Source organism: Bos mutus, chromosome 5, assembly GCF_027580195.1.
Source record: "Bos mutus isolate GX-2022 chromosome 5, NWIPB_WYAK_1.1, whole genome shotgun sequence".
In the NCBI taxonomy this organism is placed as follows: domain Eukaryota; kingdom Metazoa; phylum Chordata; class Mammalia; order Artiodactyla; family Bovidae; genus Bos; species Bos mutus.
The window spans coordinates 116,760,202-116,775,634 of NC_091621.1; the positions used below are offsets into that span (position 1 = coordinate 116,760,202).

At 45.1% G+C, this 15,433-nt stretch overlaps 1 protein-coding gene across 1 annotated transcript; it reads left to right on the plus strand.

Moving 5' to 3' along the window:
* Positions 1-293: 293 nt before the first annotated feature.
* Positions 294-11,501, plus strand: C1S (complement C1s). The gene is made up of 12 exons (XM_005907496.3): positions 294-483; positions 1,384-1,509; positions 1,751-1,958; positions 2,122-2,299; positions 3,888-4,013; positions 4,432-4,631; positions 4,824-4,977; positions 5,692-5,807; positions 6,207-6,285; positions 6,992-7,120; positions 7,940-8,014; positions 10,257-11,501. Exons 2-12 carry the CDS (start codon positions 1,487-1,489, stop codon positions 11,054-11,056), a joined length of 2,088 nt encoding a protein of 695 aa, XP_005907558.2. The 5' UTR covers positions 294-483; positions 1,384-1,486; the 3' UTR covers positions 11,057-11,501.
* The last annotated feature ends 3,932 nt before the right edge of the window (positions 11,502-15,433 follow it).

Genomic DNA, 15,433 nt, shown 5'->3' on the forward strand with positions numbered 1-15,433 from the left:
GAGGGCTGGACTTCCTGTTTTGCTTTTCCTTAGAGTATTAATCCCCTCCTTTTCGCACAAATCACCTGACTTCCCCGAAAACTCTAACACACCCTTTGGCTAAAAAAGAGTGTTAGGCAATCAGTGAAATTCCCCAATCCCTCTTTCCGCGCCTGCAGCCCAGGACAGAGGAGTGTCAGGCTGGAAAAAGGATGCAGTTCTTGTTTCAAAAGCAGAGGGAGCTCCAAGATCAAAGCTCAGCTCCACTTTCCCTAAGCCATGGTCTCCCAGCCCCCTCTTTGTTTGGATCAGGGAATTTCAGACATGCACCCTGGGGATCACAGGGAAGGAACCAGAGAACCAGATCCAGGGAGGCCAGCGGAGGTTGCTGCAGAGGGAGCGCCCAGCTCTGAGCCGCTCTTCCTGGGAGCGGGCAGGGTCGCTCGGCCTGCCCACTGGCAAGAGGGACGGGACTGACCCACTTGTTCCCATCAGCTTCTGAAGGTAAAATCCTTAAACTTGAAGAACAGAGCTTTGATGGAAGGAAAAAGGAAGGCAGAAAACTTTACATAGAGAACTTTTGGGCAGAGATGGAGGGCTGAGAAGAGCAGAATCCAAAGGAGGGAAAATATAGACCACCTATTTTTCTTAGGTTGACCCCATTCACCCTCATGTCACCCCCCCGCCCCAAAACAGTGTTCAGGGTTAGAAGCATATTTGGCAACACTTTTCTAGGGACTACGAGGAGATGTCTTATCTTTTTAGTAAAGTTAAAAAAGAAAAGGAAAAAAAGGTCTGGAAAATTAAGGTAGGAAATTGAAGAAATAGCTTTCGTCTCCTTTTGTGTTCATTCACCTGCCCCTTTTCTTCTCCCTTCACACAACTCTGTCTGAGACCACTTCTCCCAAGGTCACTGCCTTCCCCTAAGGAAACAAATCCATTCCTCCGTCAGTGGTCTTTGGGAGCATTAAGAGAAATACATGCAATAATACACAGGCAAGAGAGTTGGTTCGAAGTGATAAGGGGGCTCCTTGTCAAAAGAGGAGGGAGACCTGTCCTGGTGGATGGTCATGATGCGGACAAACTCCTGAAATTCCAAGTGGAGACGGGGATACTGTTCTGTGAGGGGAGAAGAGAGGCTGACAGAGCGGAGGCAGGGTGGAAGTTGGGGGTGAAGAAGGAGCACAGAGGAAGCAAAGCACTTGGGAAAAGTCTCATGCTTTTGGAAGAAAACCGGGAGAAGGTCCTGAGAAGCCATGGGAGAAGGATAAGGTTTAGTTTCAGTCTAGAACGAGAGCCAGTGTGAGAGGAGGGGTGTCATACACTGTTGCTTAATGATACAGCTCTGTTTAACCTCGGTGTTATTCACACCAAGGTGACACTGACCCCTTACCACTGAAACAGGTGCCTGTGTTTGTTCGACAAATACTGCTAGGCCTGCCACCCCTTTAGCTCCAAAGTCAGAGGTGCAGAGAGCCAGGACCAAGAGAAGAGCTGCTCACCAGGGATGAACAAATTGCCAGAGATGTGGTGAGTGATCCCAGGTCTAGAGAAATGTACATGGAACGCATTCCCTTCATCCTCTCAAGAGAACAGCTCAGATCCTAAGCCTGGGTTTGGCTTTGCCCTTGGTTTTTCTGCTTCATTCCAGCCCAAGACTCTATTCCATGTGCTGGTGCCCTTTGCCTCTCCCCTCCCTTCTCCCTGCCCTAGTCCACTCGTACCTGGGTCACCCACCTCTCCAATTGCCTTTATTATTATTTTTTTTTAGGTGCATTGTCCTGTTTTCCCTTGTGGCCTGGGTTTATGCCGAGCCTACTATGTATGGAGAGATTCTATCCCCCAACTACCCTCAGGCGTACCCCAACGAGGTCGAGAAGTCTTGGGACATAGAAGTCCCTGCAGGGTACGGGATCCACCTTTACTTCACCCACCTGGATATAGAGTTGTCTGAGAACTGCTCCTATGATTCAGTGCAGGTACACTGTGATGGGTGTGAAAGGATGGGGCTGGGGTGGTGGACTGAGAGCGTGAGCACACAGTAAGCCGGGTCACATAGTCCTAAGGTGGGAAGTGGTCTATCTCTCTACCCTCCATGCCAAAATATTACCCTTTCCTGGGTTCTTTTGACTCTTCTCTTAGATAATGTCAGGAGGCCATGAAGAAGGGAAACTCTGTGGACGGAGGACCAACAAGAATTCAAACTCCCCAGTGGTGAAAGAGTTCCACATCCCATACAGTAAACTGCAGGTGATCTTCCGGTCGGACTTCTCCAACGAGGAGCGTTTCACCGGGTTTGCTGCGTACTATGTTGCTGAGGGTAAGGCTCACCTCTTTGTGCCTCATTGATCCAGCCATGAGACTGGAAGCAGGGCAAATATTGAGCAATACAGGGAGTGAGGATTCCATTTGTAACTCTTATGAAGTATTGACTTGGCTTGGATCACTCCGTGAATTGCTTTTGTGAAAGTCAAACATGTAATCAAACGTGTATCTTGATGGTGATGATGGTAATGAAAAAAATAGATAAAAAACACCCCAGTAATTTGTTGAGAACCACTATGAGCTGGGTATTGTGTTAAGAACTTTACTTATATTAATTAAATCTTTACCTATATTAATTAAATCTTTACCTAAATTATATAATTTGAAGAGCTTCACAAGTGGCACTAATGGTAAAGAACCCACGTGCCAAAGCAGGAGACACAGAGTCACAGGTTCAATCCCTGGTTCGAGAAGACCCCCTGGAGAAGTGAATGGCAACCCCCTCCAGTATTCTTGCCTGGAGAATGCTGTGGACAGAGTAGCCTGGTGGTCTACAGTCCATAATGTTGCAAAGATTTGGACAGAAGCGACTTAGCACTCACTCAAATTATATTTATTTACTTATGGTTGCACTTGGTGGTCGCTGTTGCACACAGGCTGTCTCTTCTTGCTCTCTTGGGTGCTAGTCTCTAGTCAGAGTGCATGGGCTTCTCTTTGCTGTGGCTTTGGCTTCTGTTGTTGCAGAGCATGGGCTCTAGGCCATGTGGGCTTCAGCAGTCGTGGCATGTGGATTCAGTAGTTACCGTGCAGGAGCTTAGTTGCCCCGAGGCACGTGGAATCTTCCTGGACTAGTGATCGAACCTGTGTCCCCTGCATTGTCAGGCAAATTCTTAACCACTGGACCTCTAAGGAAGTCCTACCTCAATTCTGAAAGTAGGTGTTATTATCTCTACTTAAAGATAGGAAAAGTAAAGATTAACGAAGTTAAATAACTTGCCAAGGCTCACACAAGGAATGTGTGGTATTCAAACCCATTTAACATATAGCAAACAAACTTTCACATTCTATGTGCGTCTACACCTATCTTCAGGGTATCATGATGTTAGAACATCTCATAAAGCCAAAGCCTTGTTTAGATTTGACAGAAGTGCCAGCATCATGTAAGGAAATACATGTATTAGTTGTTCCTCCCTGCAGAAGACATATTATGTTAAGCTTGCAGAATGCTATCCCTGGAGCGGAAATGCTCTGTTTATGAAAAAGGTCAAGGGTCTTCGGTGTTGACAGCTCCCACTATAGATGCACAATGGTAAAGCAGAAGTCTAGAATCATATTTCAGGAGAGTAACATGGAATAACTGGAGGAGGGCAGGGCAAATACTGGCAACCCACTCCAGTATTCTTGCCTGGAGTATCCCATGGACAGAGGAGCCTAGTGGGTCCTCTGGGTCCATAGGGTCACAAAGAGTTGGACATGAATGAAGTGACTCAACACAGTATAGAGTATAGTGTCTGAGATGTGATTCACTGAATGTCTCGAAACAACAGACCCTTCCTACTTTTCTTACACTTGCAGTTTTGGGCTTAACTTCATTCTTCCTTCTAGGTCTTTGTCCTTGACCCGTTTTTCTCTACTTTTTGTAGATATAGATGAGTGCACAGCCTTTGCAGATGCTCCTTGCAGCCACTTCTGCAATAACTTCCTTGGTGGTTACTTCTGCTCCTGCCCTCCAGAATACTTCCTCCATGAAGACAAGAAGAACTGTGGAGGTGAGCTTGGCATCAGGAGAGGCGAATGTTCCCTGGGATTTGGGCTGGCTGGAGGCTTCAGTAAGGTATCTGTCTACCCTTTTCGATTTTGATTAGCCACGGCCTTGACTTGGCATCAATTTTTAGTTACTCATAAACAGAAAGGGAGCCACAAGAGTGGAGAAAGATAAGCCTACAGGGTCAAGTTAATTAATTGGAGAAGAGAGATAGGTGTCAACTTGGGCCTCTTCATAACCATGAAAAGCTCCCATTAAGCAATGCGATGGAAACCCAATACATATTAGGTATCTCTGCTGTTATGCATTGGTGTGTAATTGTGGCACATGGGCTTCAGTTCATAAGAAGGACCATAGTAAAGAGCTGGGACTCCTTGGCCTGACCCTATATTTTATTCTCCTTTTCTCTTTTTCTTCCTTAGTCAATTGCAGTGGGAATGTATTCACCACAATGACTGGGGAGGTTGAAAGTCCTAATTACCCCAGTCCATACCCAGAGAGCTCAAGGTGTGACTATCAGATCCAGTTGGAGGAGGGGTTCCGAGTGGTGGTGACCATGAGGAGAGAAGACTTTGATGTGGAACCAGCTGACTCCGAGGGCCACTGTCCCGACAGTTTGCTCGTGCGTGATGGATGATCAGTTTTCTTCCAACTCACTCAGAGAGAGTTCTCCCTGAAGACGCATTATCTAGCTTTCTGTCCCTTCTTTTTTTCTTTCTCTCCTTCTTATTTTATTTTACTTTTATCCCTTCCGTGTTACCTTTTTCTTTTAGTTCTTTCTCTCTTCTGATTTCCCCATTTTAATTCTCTTCAGTTTGTGGCAGGAGACCAGCAATTTAGTCCTTACTGTGGGAACGGCTTTCCTGGGCCACTAACTATTGAAATCCAGAGCAGTGCTCTCAATATCATCTTCCAAACTGATGGATCAGAACAAAGAAAGGGATGGAAATTTCGTTACCATGGAGATCGTGAGTAACCTAGAAGCTGCCCTCTGGTTGGTGGGACCAGAGTCCTTGCCCAAGGTAAAATCAAAACAGTGGATTGTTGTAGGGATGGATATCCTGAGAACACAGCAGCTCCTCAGCACCATGTAAACCTGTTAGTGGTTGTGAGAAACCCTCAACTTTTAGGAATCCTTCAACTGGATTTTCAAATGCAGATGGCCTGGAGGTGGTTAGTTAGTAATGTCATTATTCTATTTTATTTAATTTCATTTCACTGTCAGACTTGCGAGATTTTAGTTCCTTGATTAGGGATCAAACCTGTACCCTCAACAGTGAGAACGCTGATTCCTAAGCACAGGATCGCCGGGGAATTCCCTGCCATATTATTTTAACCACCTCCGTGTTGGAATGCTGGGTTTCAGGACTGAGGATGAGTCAACAACTGTAGAAAATATGTTGTTATTTAGTTGGTAAGCTGTGTCTGACTCTTTTGTGACCACATGGATTGCAGCCTTCCAGGCTTCTCTGTCCATGGGATTTCCCAGGCAGGAATACTGGAGTGGGTTGAAATTCCTTCTCTAGGGATCTTCCCGACCCAGGATCAAACAACATCTCCTGCATTGGCAGGTGGATTCTTTACCACTGAACCACCAGGGAAACCCAACAAGTGTGAGAATGATTATATGTAATAATGATTCTCCAATGATTTGGTAAAGTTCTTTTCCTATCCTTTTCAAGCAATCCCTTGTCCTAAAGAAGTCACTGCCAATTCCTTCTGGGAGCCTGAGAGAGCAAAATATGTGTTCAGAGATGTGGTGAAGATAACCTGTGTGGATGGGTTTGAAGTTGTGCAGGTAAAGCACTATCAGGGCTCCTCTCTAGTCCCTAGGTCAGGATGAGCACACTGGAATTATCTGATCAATTACGGAATGTTTTCGTTTGAATGAGGTCTAGCACCTTCTCCATCAAGAGAACCCCTCAGATCTCTAGTTGTCTTCTCAGCCATGAAGATCCTTGGACATTTTCACATTCTCCTTTTGGCTTCAGTTTTCCTGGGAAAGGGACTGGTATGCTGGGACAAAGTTCTTTTAGCTCCAACTCCTGGATGCTTTGGGTCATTCTGCTAAGATGTCCCCAGGCTTCTTGTAGTAAAGACTTCTCATTGATCCAAGGCCAGAGATCAATTCCATTTTTGGCTTTTGATTCCCTGTATCTCTCTTTATAAACTAATATTGAGGTTTATTATTTTCCAGGGAAGTGTTGGTTCCCCATCTTTCTACTCTACTTGTCAAAGCAATGGAAAGTGGAGTAATTCCAAGTTGCGGTGTCAACGTATGCATCTCTTTAAAATGGGACTACTTTTGTCAAAAAGTGGGCGGTGGCCCAATTCTTGGAAATCCCCACTCATTCCCCAAAATAGTTGGAATAATTCTACTCATTAGCCTATGAAATTACTCAGTCTTATGAAAACTCACAACCCTGGTGCCTCTCACCTTCTGAGATGGCCCACAGTCTGTCTACTGAATAAACCTTCTTTCCCTTAAGAATAAAGAAGGGAATAATTTCCCCTCTCCCAAAGGAAATGGAAAGATTAAGGCACTGAGATACAAATGCATGGTTTCTTCTTAGGCTTGTGAGACAGTGGATTGGGTTTTGAAGGGAAATCAGTCGAGAATCCTAGTCCTGATCTGACCCCAGGCCTGCCAGACTAGCAGCTTTCTTACAAAGAAAGGGGCTATGAGATTAGTAGAGTTAATAGCATTCTATGGGTCCATTTCTACAGAGGCCTCACCAACCACCGGGAAGCAGTTTAGTTCTTGCAGTGTTCTAAGGGCCATTTGAAGTGGCAGGACTCAGTAGGCTGGGGAGATGATCATGGCCACAGAAGCTGATGTGGGGGATTCACCCCAGATGTGCTTATGGATGGGGGAGGCAGGGAAGGAGTGAGGATCAGAGCTGGGAGGATGGACTGGCCCAGGGACTCTTCCTGGGAAGAAGTGTCTATCCTGACCATCTCTCTCCTGTCTTCCTCCTGTAGCCGTGGACTGTGGCGCTCCTGAACCCATTCAGCATGGTAGAGTCGAAGATCCAGAAAGTACTCTATTTGGTTCCATCACTCGATACTCTTGTGAGATGCCATATTACAGCATGGAATATGAAGGGAGCGGTAAGGTTTCTTTGACTAAAGAAAAGAGAAAGAAAGAGTGAGAGGGTTGGAGGGTGAATAGTACGATCTTTCTGGGTTGGAGAGAGTTTGGAGAGAATGAGGGAGATGGGCTGGGCTTTGTTCATCCTCTTTGTTTAGTCTAAAGATACAATTTTCACACAGGATAGGGTTGGGGGCATGGGTTGTACAGGATCACCTGTAGAGTATCATAGAGGTCACCTAGCTCAGCTTCAAGAACTCCCCCTAAAATATCCATTTTCATGTGGTCATCCAGCTTTTGACCAACTATGTAATGTAGAACCCACAGGAGTAATGCTTCCAGCTTCAAGTCTCTATTCTATGATGACTTTTTTTTTTTTTCCCCACACCATGTGGCATGTAGGATCTTAGTTCCCAATCAGGGTTCAAACCAGTGCCCCCTGCACTGGGAGCACAGAGTCTTAACCGGTGGACCACCAGGGAAGTCCCACAACTGACTTTCTTGATGGAAAGGCCTTGGTGGTGCTGGATGAAGGGCTGGATGGCTCATGATATGTCCCAGTTCATTACTTTCAATTTAATTTCCTACTTGAAGCACTTTCCGAGCCTCCACCTTAATCCTCTTCCTTCTGCTTTGGAGAATGTTCCTTCTAATTCCTGGGCAAGGGGATTGTTTGGGGCCAAAGGGATTGTTTGGAGGATGTTCTCAAGATTATTTTATGGTAGGTTTGATCCCATTGCCTCCTAAAATCCCAGAGGCACTGAGGCTCTGAATGGAAGGCAGAAGATAAGTGAGAAGATATGATGGTGAGTGTGTTCCTTCTCTCTGTGCTGTTTCAGAGGTGTATCACTGCAGTGGCAATGGGAGCTGGGTGAACAAGGTGCTGGGCATAGAGCCGCCGAAATGCATTGCAGGTAATCAGGGCTCAGACTTGGGGAGAGAGCGTGTTCTCAGGTGCGTGTGCATAGGGCTCACCTTCTAAAAGGAGTTGTAATCCTCTTGGGAAGGGACTTGAAGGGACTTGGGAAGGGACTTGAGCCTAGCTCAGTGAGGTGGAGACAAATTTGGGCATGGATCTGCCAGGGCCTTGGGGAATTCATCAACCGCACTGTCAGGGTGACTGACCTAAAGAGAAAAGTCAGCCAGTGACAGTTGGTGTCAGAGTCTGGGGTGTTAGATTTGGTAATGTTGGTGCAGGAAAAGGATCTAGGATTGCTAAAAACAGGGTCTGAAAATTGAGAGTGAGCAACCAACACTTAGAAACAGGATTAGTTGAATATCCTAGTTATTATATTAAAAGACTATCTGGCAACAAGATACAGAAGAATGAAAGAAATAAGGGGTTATATAGAGATTAGACGGCTTCTCCTGGTTGCTTAGATGGTAAAAAATCTACCTGCAATTTGGGTTCAGTCCCTGGGTTGGGAAGATCCCCTTGAGTAGGAAAATGTAACTCACTTCAGTATTCTTTCCCGAAGAATTCCATGGACTGAGGAGCCTGGTGAGCTAGTCCATGGGATCAGAAAGAGTTGGACATGACTGAGCAACTAACACTCAGACCATCATTATAGAGATTAGAGTTGAGTAGAAGAAGACTCCTAGACAAAGCCAAGAATATAATAATGATGCTCATAGTAACAACATTGTAATTGAGAGCTAGGGACTCAGCTAACTAATTGAAATTATTATCTCATTCAATCAAGTCTTTGCAATAACCCTCTGGGCGAGGTGTTATTGGTCCTGCTTTACGTTTGAATGAATTCATTGTGAGTTCACAGTTCAGGAAGGGATGGGATAGGCTTTAAACCCACATCTGTCTGTTATGTTCAACTCAGAGTCCATTCGGGCGGACCAGTGTGGGATTTAGGTAAGCCAACTTGATCTGAAATACAATTCAGTTTTAGTTGCATTGGGTAATGGCAAAGCAACCTTACCTGAGTCATTGGAGGATGAGATGAAAGATGGGAAAAGAGAACCCTCTCTTTGCCCTACATCCAGTTCCTAGGAAGTACTTGGCTGCAGTTAGGACTTGAGTGAAGAAGGTGATAGTTTTGGACCTGGGCATCAGAGGCAGATAGACGGCTTGCCTTCCCACTACATGTGTGAGAACAGAGACTCCCAGCTGGGGCTCCTAGTTGGGTCCCTGACCAGATGTGCTGAGACTGGGGTGACATGTGCCTCCTGTAGGACTGTGAGTTAAGCTGTCCATAGTGTGAGGCTCATTTAGGTTCAGTACTTTATACATGGGCTCTGTTTAACCAGTCTCCCCCACAAGCCCACTCTTGGCACTGGCGATGTGGGATATTTGATCCTTAAGTGAGTTCAGATAAGTCAGGCAGTGAGTTGGTTGACCAAATACAGTAAGTCCCCTACATATGAATGAGTTCTGTTCCAAGAGCATGTTCATAAGTCCAACAATATGAGCTTAGGTACCCAACTAACACAACTGTACTGTACTATAACACCTTATAGTATAATAATGGTTTATAATACTTTTCACACAAAGGGTTTATAATACTTTCACACAAGTAATACATACAAAATACAAAACAATACAAAAAATAAAGAAAATATTTTCTTAAAAAAATCTTTATTTACTTATTTGGCTTTGCTGTGTCTTAGTTGCAGCATGTGGGATCTAGTTCTCCAGTCAGGGATGGAACCCGGGCTCCTTGGTTTGAATGCACAGCGCCTTAGCCCCTGGGCCACCTGAGAAATCCGGAGAAAACACTTTTAATCTTACAGTAGGGGACCTTGAAAAGTACAGTAGTATCTTTCAACAGCTGGAGCTTCTTGACAATACCAGCCATATCACTGCTGTTTTTACACTGGCTTCCAGACATCCTGGGCTTGAAGTAGAGATGCTATACTATTGTACTTTACACCACTGTACAGTAAGTTCACAAATGCACAGCCGCTTGTAGAGGAGGTGTGCACAGGGCAATGTACCCCAGACACCTGAACCTACTTGTGTGATTGGATGTGCAAGCGCATGTTCACGTCTTTGAAAGTTTACAACTTGAAGGTTGGTGTAGGAGATTTCCTGCATAAGGTTGGCTGTGTTGTGCTGAGAACAATGAAGCCCAGCAGGTGTTTGAGTGGCTGGAGGATTGCTGGGGGCCAGCGACTACCCACCTTGTTCTTTTTCCTTTCTAGTCTGTGGCACCCCCAGCGAGCCTTTTAGATCAACACAAAGAATATTTGGAGGCTCCATTGCGAAGATTGAAAATTTCCCCTGGCAAGTCTTCTTCTCGAACCCATGGGCTGGTGGGGCTCTCATTGATGAATACTGGGTGCTGACAGCTGCCCATGTCGTGGAGGGAAACGATATCCCAGTGATGTATGTTGGGTCCTCCTCAGTGGTCACCTCACAATTGTCAAATGCTCAGATGCTCACTGCAGAGAGAGTGTTTATCCATCCAGGATGGGAGGTCCTGGATCCTTCGATAACACGAAAGAATTTTGACAATGACATTGCGCTGGTGCGGCTGAGAGACCCAGTGAAAATGGGACCCAAGGTCGCCCCTATCTGCCTACCAGGCACTTCCTCAGAATATGACCCTCCGGAGAACGTCCTGGGCCTGATCTCAGGTTGGGGTCGAACAAATGTCAAAAGTCATGTTATTAAGCTCAGAGGGGCAAAGCTACCCGTTGCTCCCTTATCCAAATGCCGGGAGATGAAGGGGGTCAATCCTGGAATAGATATCAGTTCTTTTGTTTTCACTGAGAACATGATCTGTGCCGGTAATGACAAGGGTGTTGATAGCTGTGACGGGGACAGTGGTGGGGCCTTTGCTGTACAGGACCCTAAGGAAAACAAGCCCAAATTCTATGTTGCTGGTTTGGTGTCCTGGGGCCCCCAGTGTGGGACCTATGGGATCTACACTCGAGTCAAGAACTACGTTGACTGGATAAGGAAGACAATGCAGGAGTATAGTGCCCCCAGTGTAGACTAACCATACAGGTCCCACCAGCCTCTCTAAGGGCTGTGACCCCTCTGGACTTTCTCTTCCTCACAATAGTTCCATTATTTCACCATGACTGAGAGAGGACACGGGAGTGAGATTGAGCTAGTGACAGGACTTGGTTGTCGGGACACTGGGTTGGAGGTAGGGTTCTGCTCCTGTGGCTGTGTTGGTCTTTCAGTATAGTTGGACTAACTACATGGGGTCCTCTCCCCCGAGTCCATCCTGTGGACTTCAGTGTGCAAGGGAAACCCTCTATTTCTCTATTCATGGGGTGGGGGGGTCCTCTTTCTGGATGACCCACTCCTGTTCCAGTTCTGACTCTGAAATTTGCTGTGGGGCATTCTCTTGATTTTTTTTGGTTTCCCTTTTACCTGTTTGAAGTTGACCACATCATTTCTGCTATCTACTTGTAATAAAGCATGTTTATAACCCAGCGCTGGCTGACTTGTCTCATTCCACATCAAGACCTCAGCACCATAGAAAAGGAGTTTAATGGGCTGTTGTGTCCTGGAAACTCAGGGCCCTCAGAGCTCATATTTAAATATCATGAAAACAGGGAATCAGCTTCTCTCCTCTCTTCCAATGGAGAGTAACTGAGCATTGTGGATTAGCATAACGTCAGTGCGAGATGCCATGTTCTGCTTTAGAAACTCATCAAACATACCTGAACCTCAGTTGGAAGTCCACATACAGCAGTTAGAACTGGCTATTTAAGATTTTAGAGTCTAAAATTTCAAGGTAAAAATTGCTTCAGTGTGTCTCCTGAAAGTCAGTTTTCCTTTTGTATTAATACAAAATTATGAGCTAATGAAAAAGAAAAACAAAATAAATTCTGCATGCTCTCATCTGCTTCCCTGGTGGTTTTGGTTAATTTGTCAGTCAGGCAACAATGTCTTCTCTGGGTTGAATGCTGCACTGAGATGTTACAGTTTATTCTGGTGAGGAGGGATCCAAAGTCTCCCTTTTACTCTTTTCCAAGGAAACAGAAAAACAAGCCAGCAAGCACACAAAGAGCTCCTCATTTTCCACAAAATGATCAGTGGTGAAGAAGGACTGGACAATAGAGACTAGTATTTTCTTTTAATTGAAGTACAGTTGATTTACAATGTTCTAAAATATATATATATATATATATATATATATATATATATACTTCCTGGTGGCTCAGCAATAAGGAATCTACCTGCAATGCAGGAGCTGCAGAAGATGCGGGTTCCATCCCTGGGTCAGGAAGATCCCCTGGAGGAGGGCAGGGCAACCCACTCCAGTATTCTTACCTGCAGAATCCCAAGGACAGAGGAGCCTGGCAGGCTACAGTCCATGGGATCACTAAGAGTCAGATACTACTGAAGTGACTGAGCACATACACATATATCAATTCAGTTCAGTTCAATTGCTCAGTTGTGTCTGACTCTTTGTGACCCCATGGACTGCAGCATGCCAGGCTTCCCTGTCCGTCACCAACTCCTGGAGCTTGCTCAGACTCATGTCCTTCGAGTCGGTGATGCCATCCAACAATCTTATCCTCTTTCATCCCCTTTTCCTCCCACCTTCAATCTTTCCAAGCATCAGAGTCTTTTCAAATGAGTCAGTTCTTCACATCAGGTGGCCAAAGTATTGGAGTTTCAGCTTCAGCATCAGTCTTTCCAATGAATATTCAGGATTGATTCCCTTTAGGATGGACCGGTTGGATCTGTTTGTAGTCCAAGAGACTCTCAAGAGTCTTCTCCAACATCACAGTTCAAAAGCATCAATTCTTCAGCACTCAGCTTTCTTTATAATCCAACTCTCATATCCAACAGTTAGAACTGGACATGTAACAACAGACTGGTTCCAAATAGGAAAAGGAGTTCGTCAAGGCTGTATATTGTCACCCTGCTTATTTAACTTATATGCAGAGTACATCATGAGAAATGCTGGGCTGGATGAGGCACAAGCTGGAATCAAGATTGGCAGGAGAAATACCAATAACCTCAGATATGCAGATAACACCACCGTTATGGCAGAAAGTGAAGAAGAACTAAAGAGCCTCTTGATGAAGGTGAAAGAGGAGAGTGAAAAAGCTGGCTTAAAGCTCAACATTCAGAAAACCAAGATCATGGCATCCAGTCTCATCACTTCATGGCAAATAGGTGGGGAAACAGTGGAAACAGTGTCAGACTTTATTTTTTTGGGCTCCAAAATCACTGCAGATGGGGACTGCAGCCATGAAATTAAAAGATGCTCCTTGGAAGAAAAGCTATGACCAAACTAGACAGCATATTCAAAAGCAGAGACATTACTTTGCCAACAAAGGTCCATCTAATCAAGGCTATGTTTTCTCCAGTAGTTGTGTGTGGATGTGAAAGTTGGACTGTGAAGAAAGCTGAGTGCTGAAGAACTGTGGTGTTGGAGAAGACTCTTGAGAGTCCCTTGGACTGCAAGGAGATCCAACCAGTCAATCCTAAAGGAAATTAGTCCTGAATATTCATTGGAAGGACTGATGCTGAAGCTGAAACTTCAATACTTTGGCAACCTGATGTGAAGAGCTGACTCATTTGAAAAGACCCTGAATCTGGGAAAGACTGAAGGTGGGAGGAGAAGGGGATGACAGAGGATGAGATGGTTGGATGGTCCCACCAACTCAATGGGCATGAATCTGAATAAACTCTGGTAGTTGCTGATGGACAGGGAAGCCTGGCATGCTGTAGTCTATGGGGTCACAAAGAGTTGGACAGCACTGAGCGACTGAAGTGAACTGAACTGAACTCATATCCATACATGACTACTGGAAACACCGTAGTTTTGACTAGATGGACTTTGTTGGCAAAGTAGTGTCTCTGCTTTTTAATATGCTGTCTAAATTGGTCATAACTTTTCTTTCAAGGAGCAAGTGTCTTTTAATTTCATGGCTGCAGTCACCATCTGCAGTGATTTTGGAGCCCCCCAAAATAAAGTCTGTCACTGTTTCCATTGTTTCCCCATCTATTTGCCATGAAGTGATGGAACAAGATGCCATGATCTTAATTTTCTGAATGTTGAGTTTTAAGCCAACTGTTTCACAATACTGTTTTCCATTACGGTTTATTATAGGATATTGAATATAGTTCCCTGTGCTATATAGTGGGACCTTGTTTTTTGTATCTACCCTGTATATAATAGTTTGGAATCTGCTAATCCCAAACTCCTCATTTATCCCTCCCACCCCTTCCCCCCTTCAGTAACTATAAGCTTTTCTACCCAGAGATTAGTACTTTTTAAACTGAGGACAGGAGAGCTATCTTGGGGTGGTCATTGCCCCAGATGAGGTGTCTTACGAAAGCCATGGCCTGAAATTAAGAGTTCAGGGGGACTCTGGTCTGTTTGATGTGACACGTGGCTTTCAGGAATCCAGTTTTTTTTTTTTTTTAATCAGAAGCCAAAAGGGGTGTATATGTGGCCCATCAAGAAAGGACTTCGACCTCCCACAGACCAAAAGGGCCAAATTCCACAGCTGACCTTAGACTGTATTAAAACATGGTGAAGTAACCAGAACGCTAATCAAAAGGTCTGAAGAACCAAGGGGAGTTACAATAGGAAGCTTCTGGAAGGATCTTGTCCAATTAAGCAAGGAGCATAAAGCCATTTATGTTACTCCTTAACTGTATACCTGCCAACTACCTTCCCCCCCCCCGCCCCCACCTGTCATTCCATGTGCCATGGAGTTGACTGTGAACCCTGGACTATAGTGCTTTGGACAAGAGAAGGGAGAATCTTCTAGAAAAAAAAAAAATTGCAAAAATATTAAGATTAAGAAATACGCTTGTGATGTAGACATTTTCTTTCTTTTTAATAACTGGAGGAATAGAAAAAAAGTTAATCTGGAATCTGACAAATAACAGAGAAAAGAAGTCTCTCTCTACCAGCAAGAGTCTTTAGTCTATCTGGGTTCTGCCGTCACTGGCGGAGATACTGGTAAAGATTTGCTTGTTGCTGCTGCCTCAGACAGGAGAAGGCAATGGCACCCTACTCCAGTACTCTTGCCTGGAAAATCCCATGGACGGAGGAGCTTGGTAGGCTGCAGTCCATGGGGTCGCTAGGAGTCGGACACAACTGAGCAACTTCACTTTCACTTTTCACTTTCATGCACTGGAGAAGGAAATGGCAACCCACTCCAGTGTTCTTGCCTAGAGAATCCCAGGGCAGGGGAGCCTGGTGGGCTGCTGTCTATGGGGTTGCACAGAGTCGGACACGACTGAAGCAACTTAGCAGCAGCTGCCTCAGACAACAAGATGGGTTGTTTTTCTCATCACTAGCTGTATTATCAGATAATTTCCCTGGTGAGTGGCAGGGAAGGGTTCTAAGTGAGTCATCATCAGAGACTTTAGAGCTGGGAAGGGCTCCTTG

What these genes read in the sequence shown, in the direction of transcription:
- C1S (XM_005907496.3), top strand. Translation starts at nt 1,487, where the DNA reads ATGAACAAATTGCCAGAGATGTG. An exon ending in ATTTCGTTACCATGGAGATC is followed by an intron (nt 4,978 to 5,691) that starts GTGAGTAACCTA and finishes ATCCTTTTCAAG; the next exon opens with CAATCCCTTGTCCTAAAGAA. An exon ending in CATGGAATATGAAGGGAGCG is followed by an intron (nt 7,121 to 7,939) that starts GTAAGGTTTCTT and finishes GTGCTGTTTCAG; the next exon opens with AGGTGTATCACTGCAGTGGC.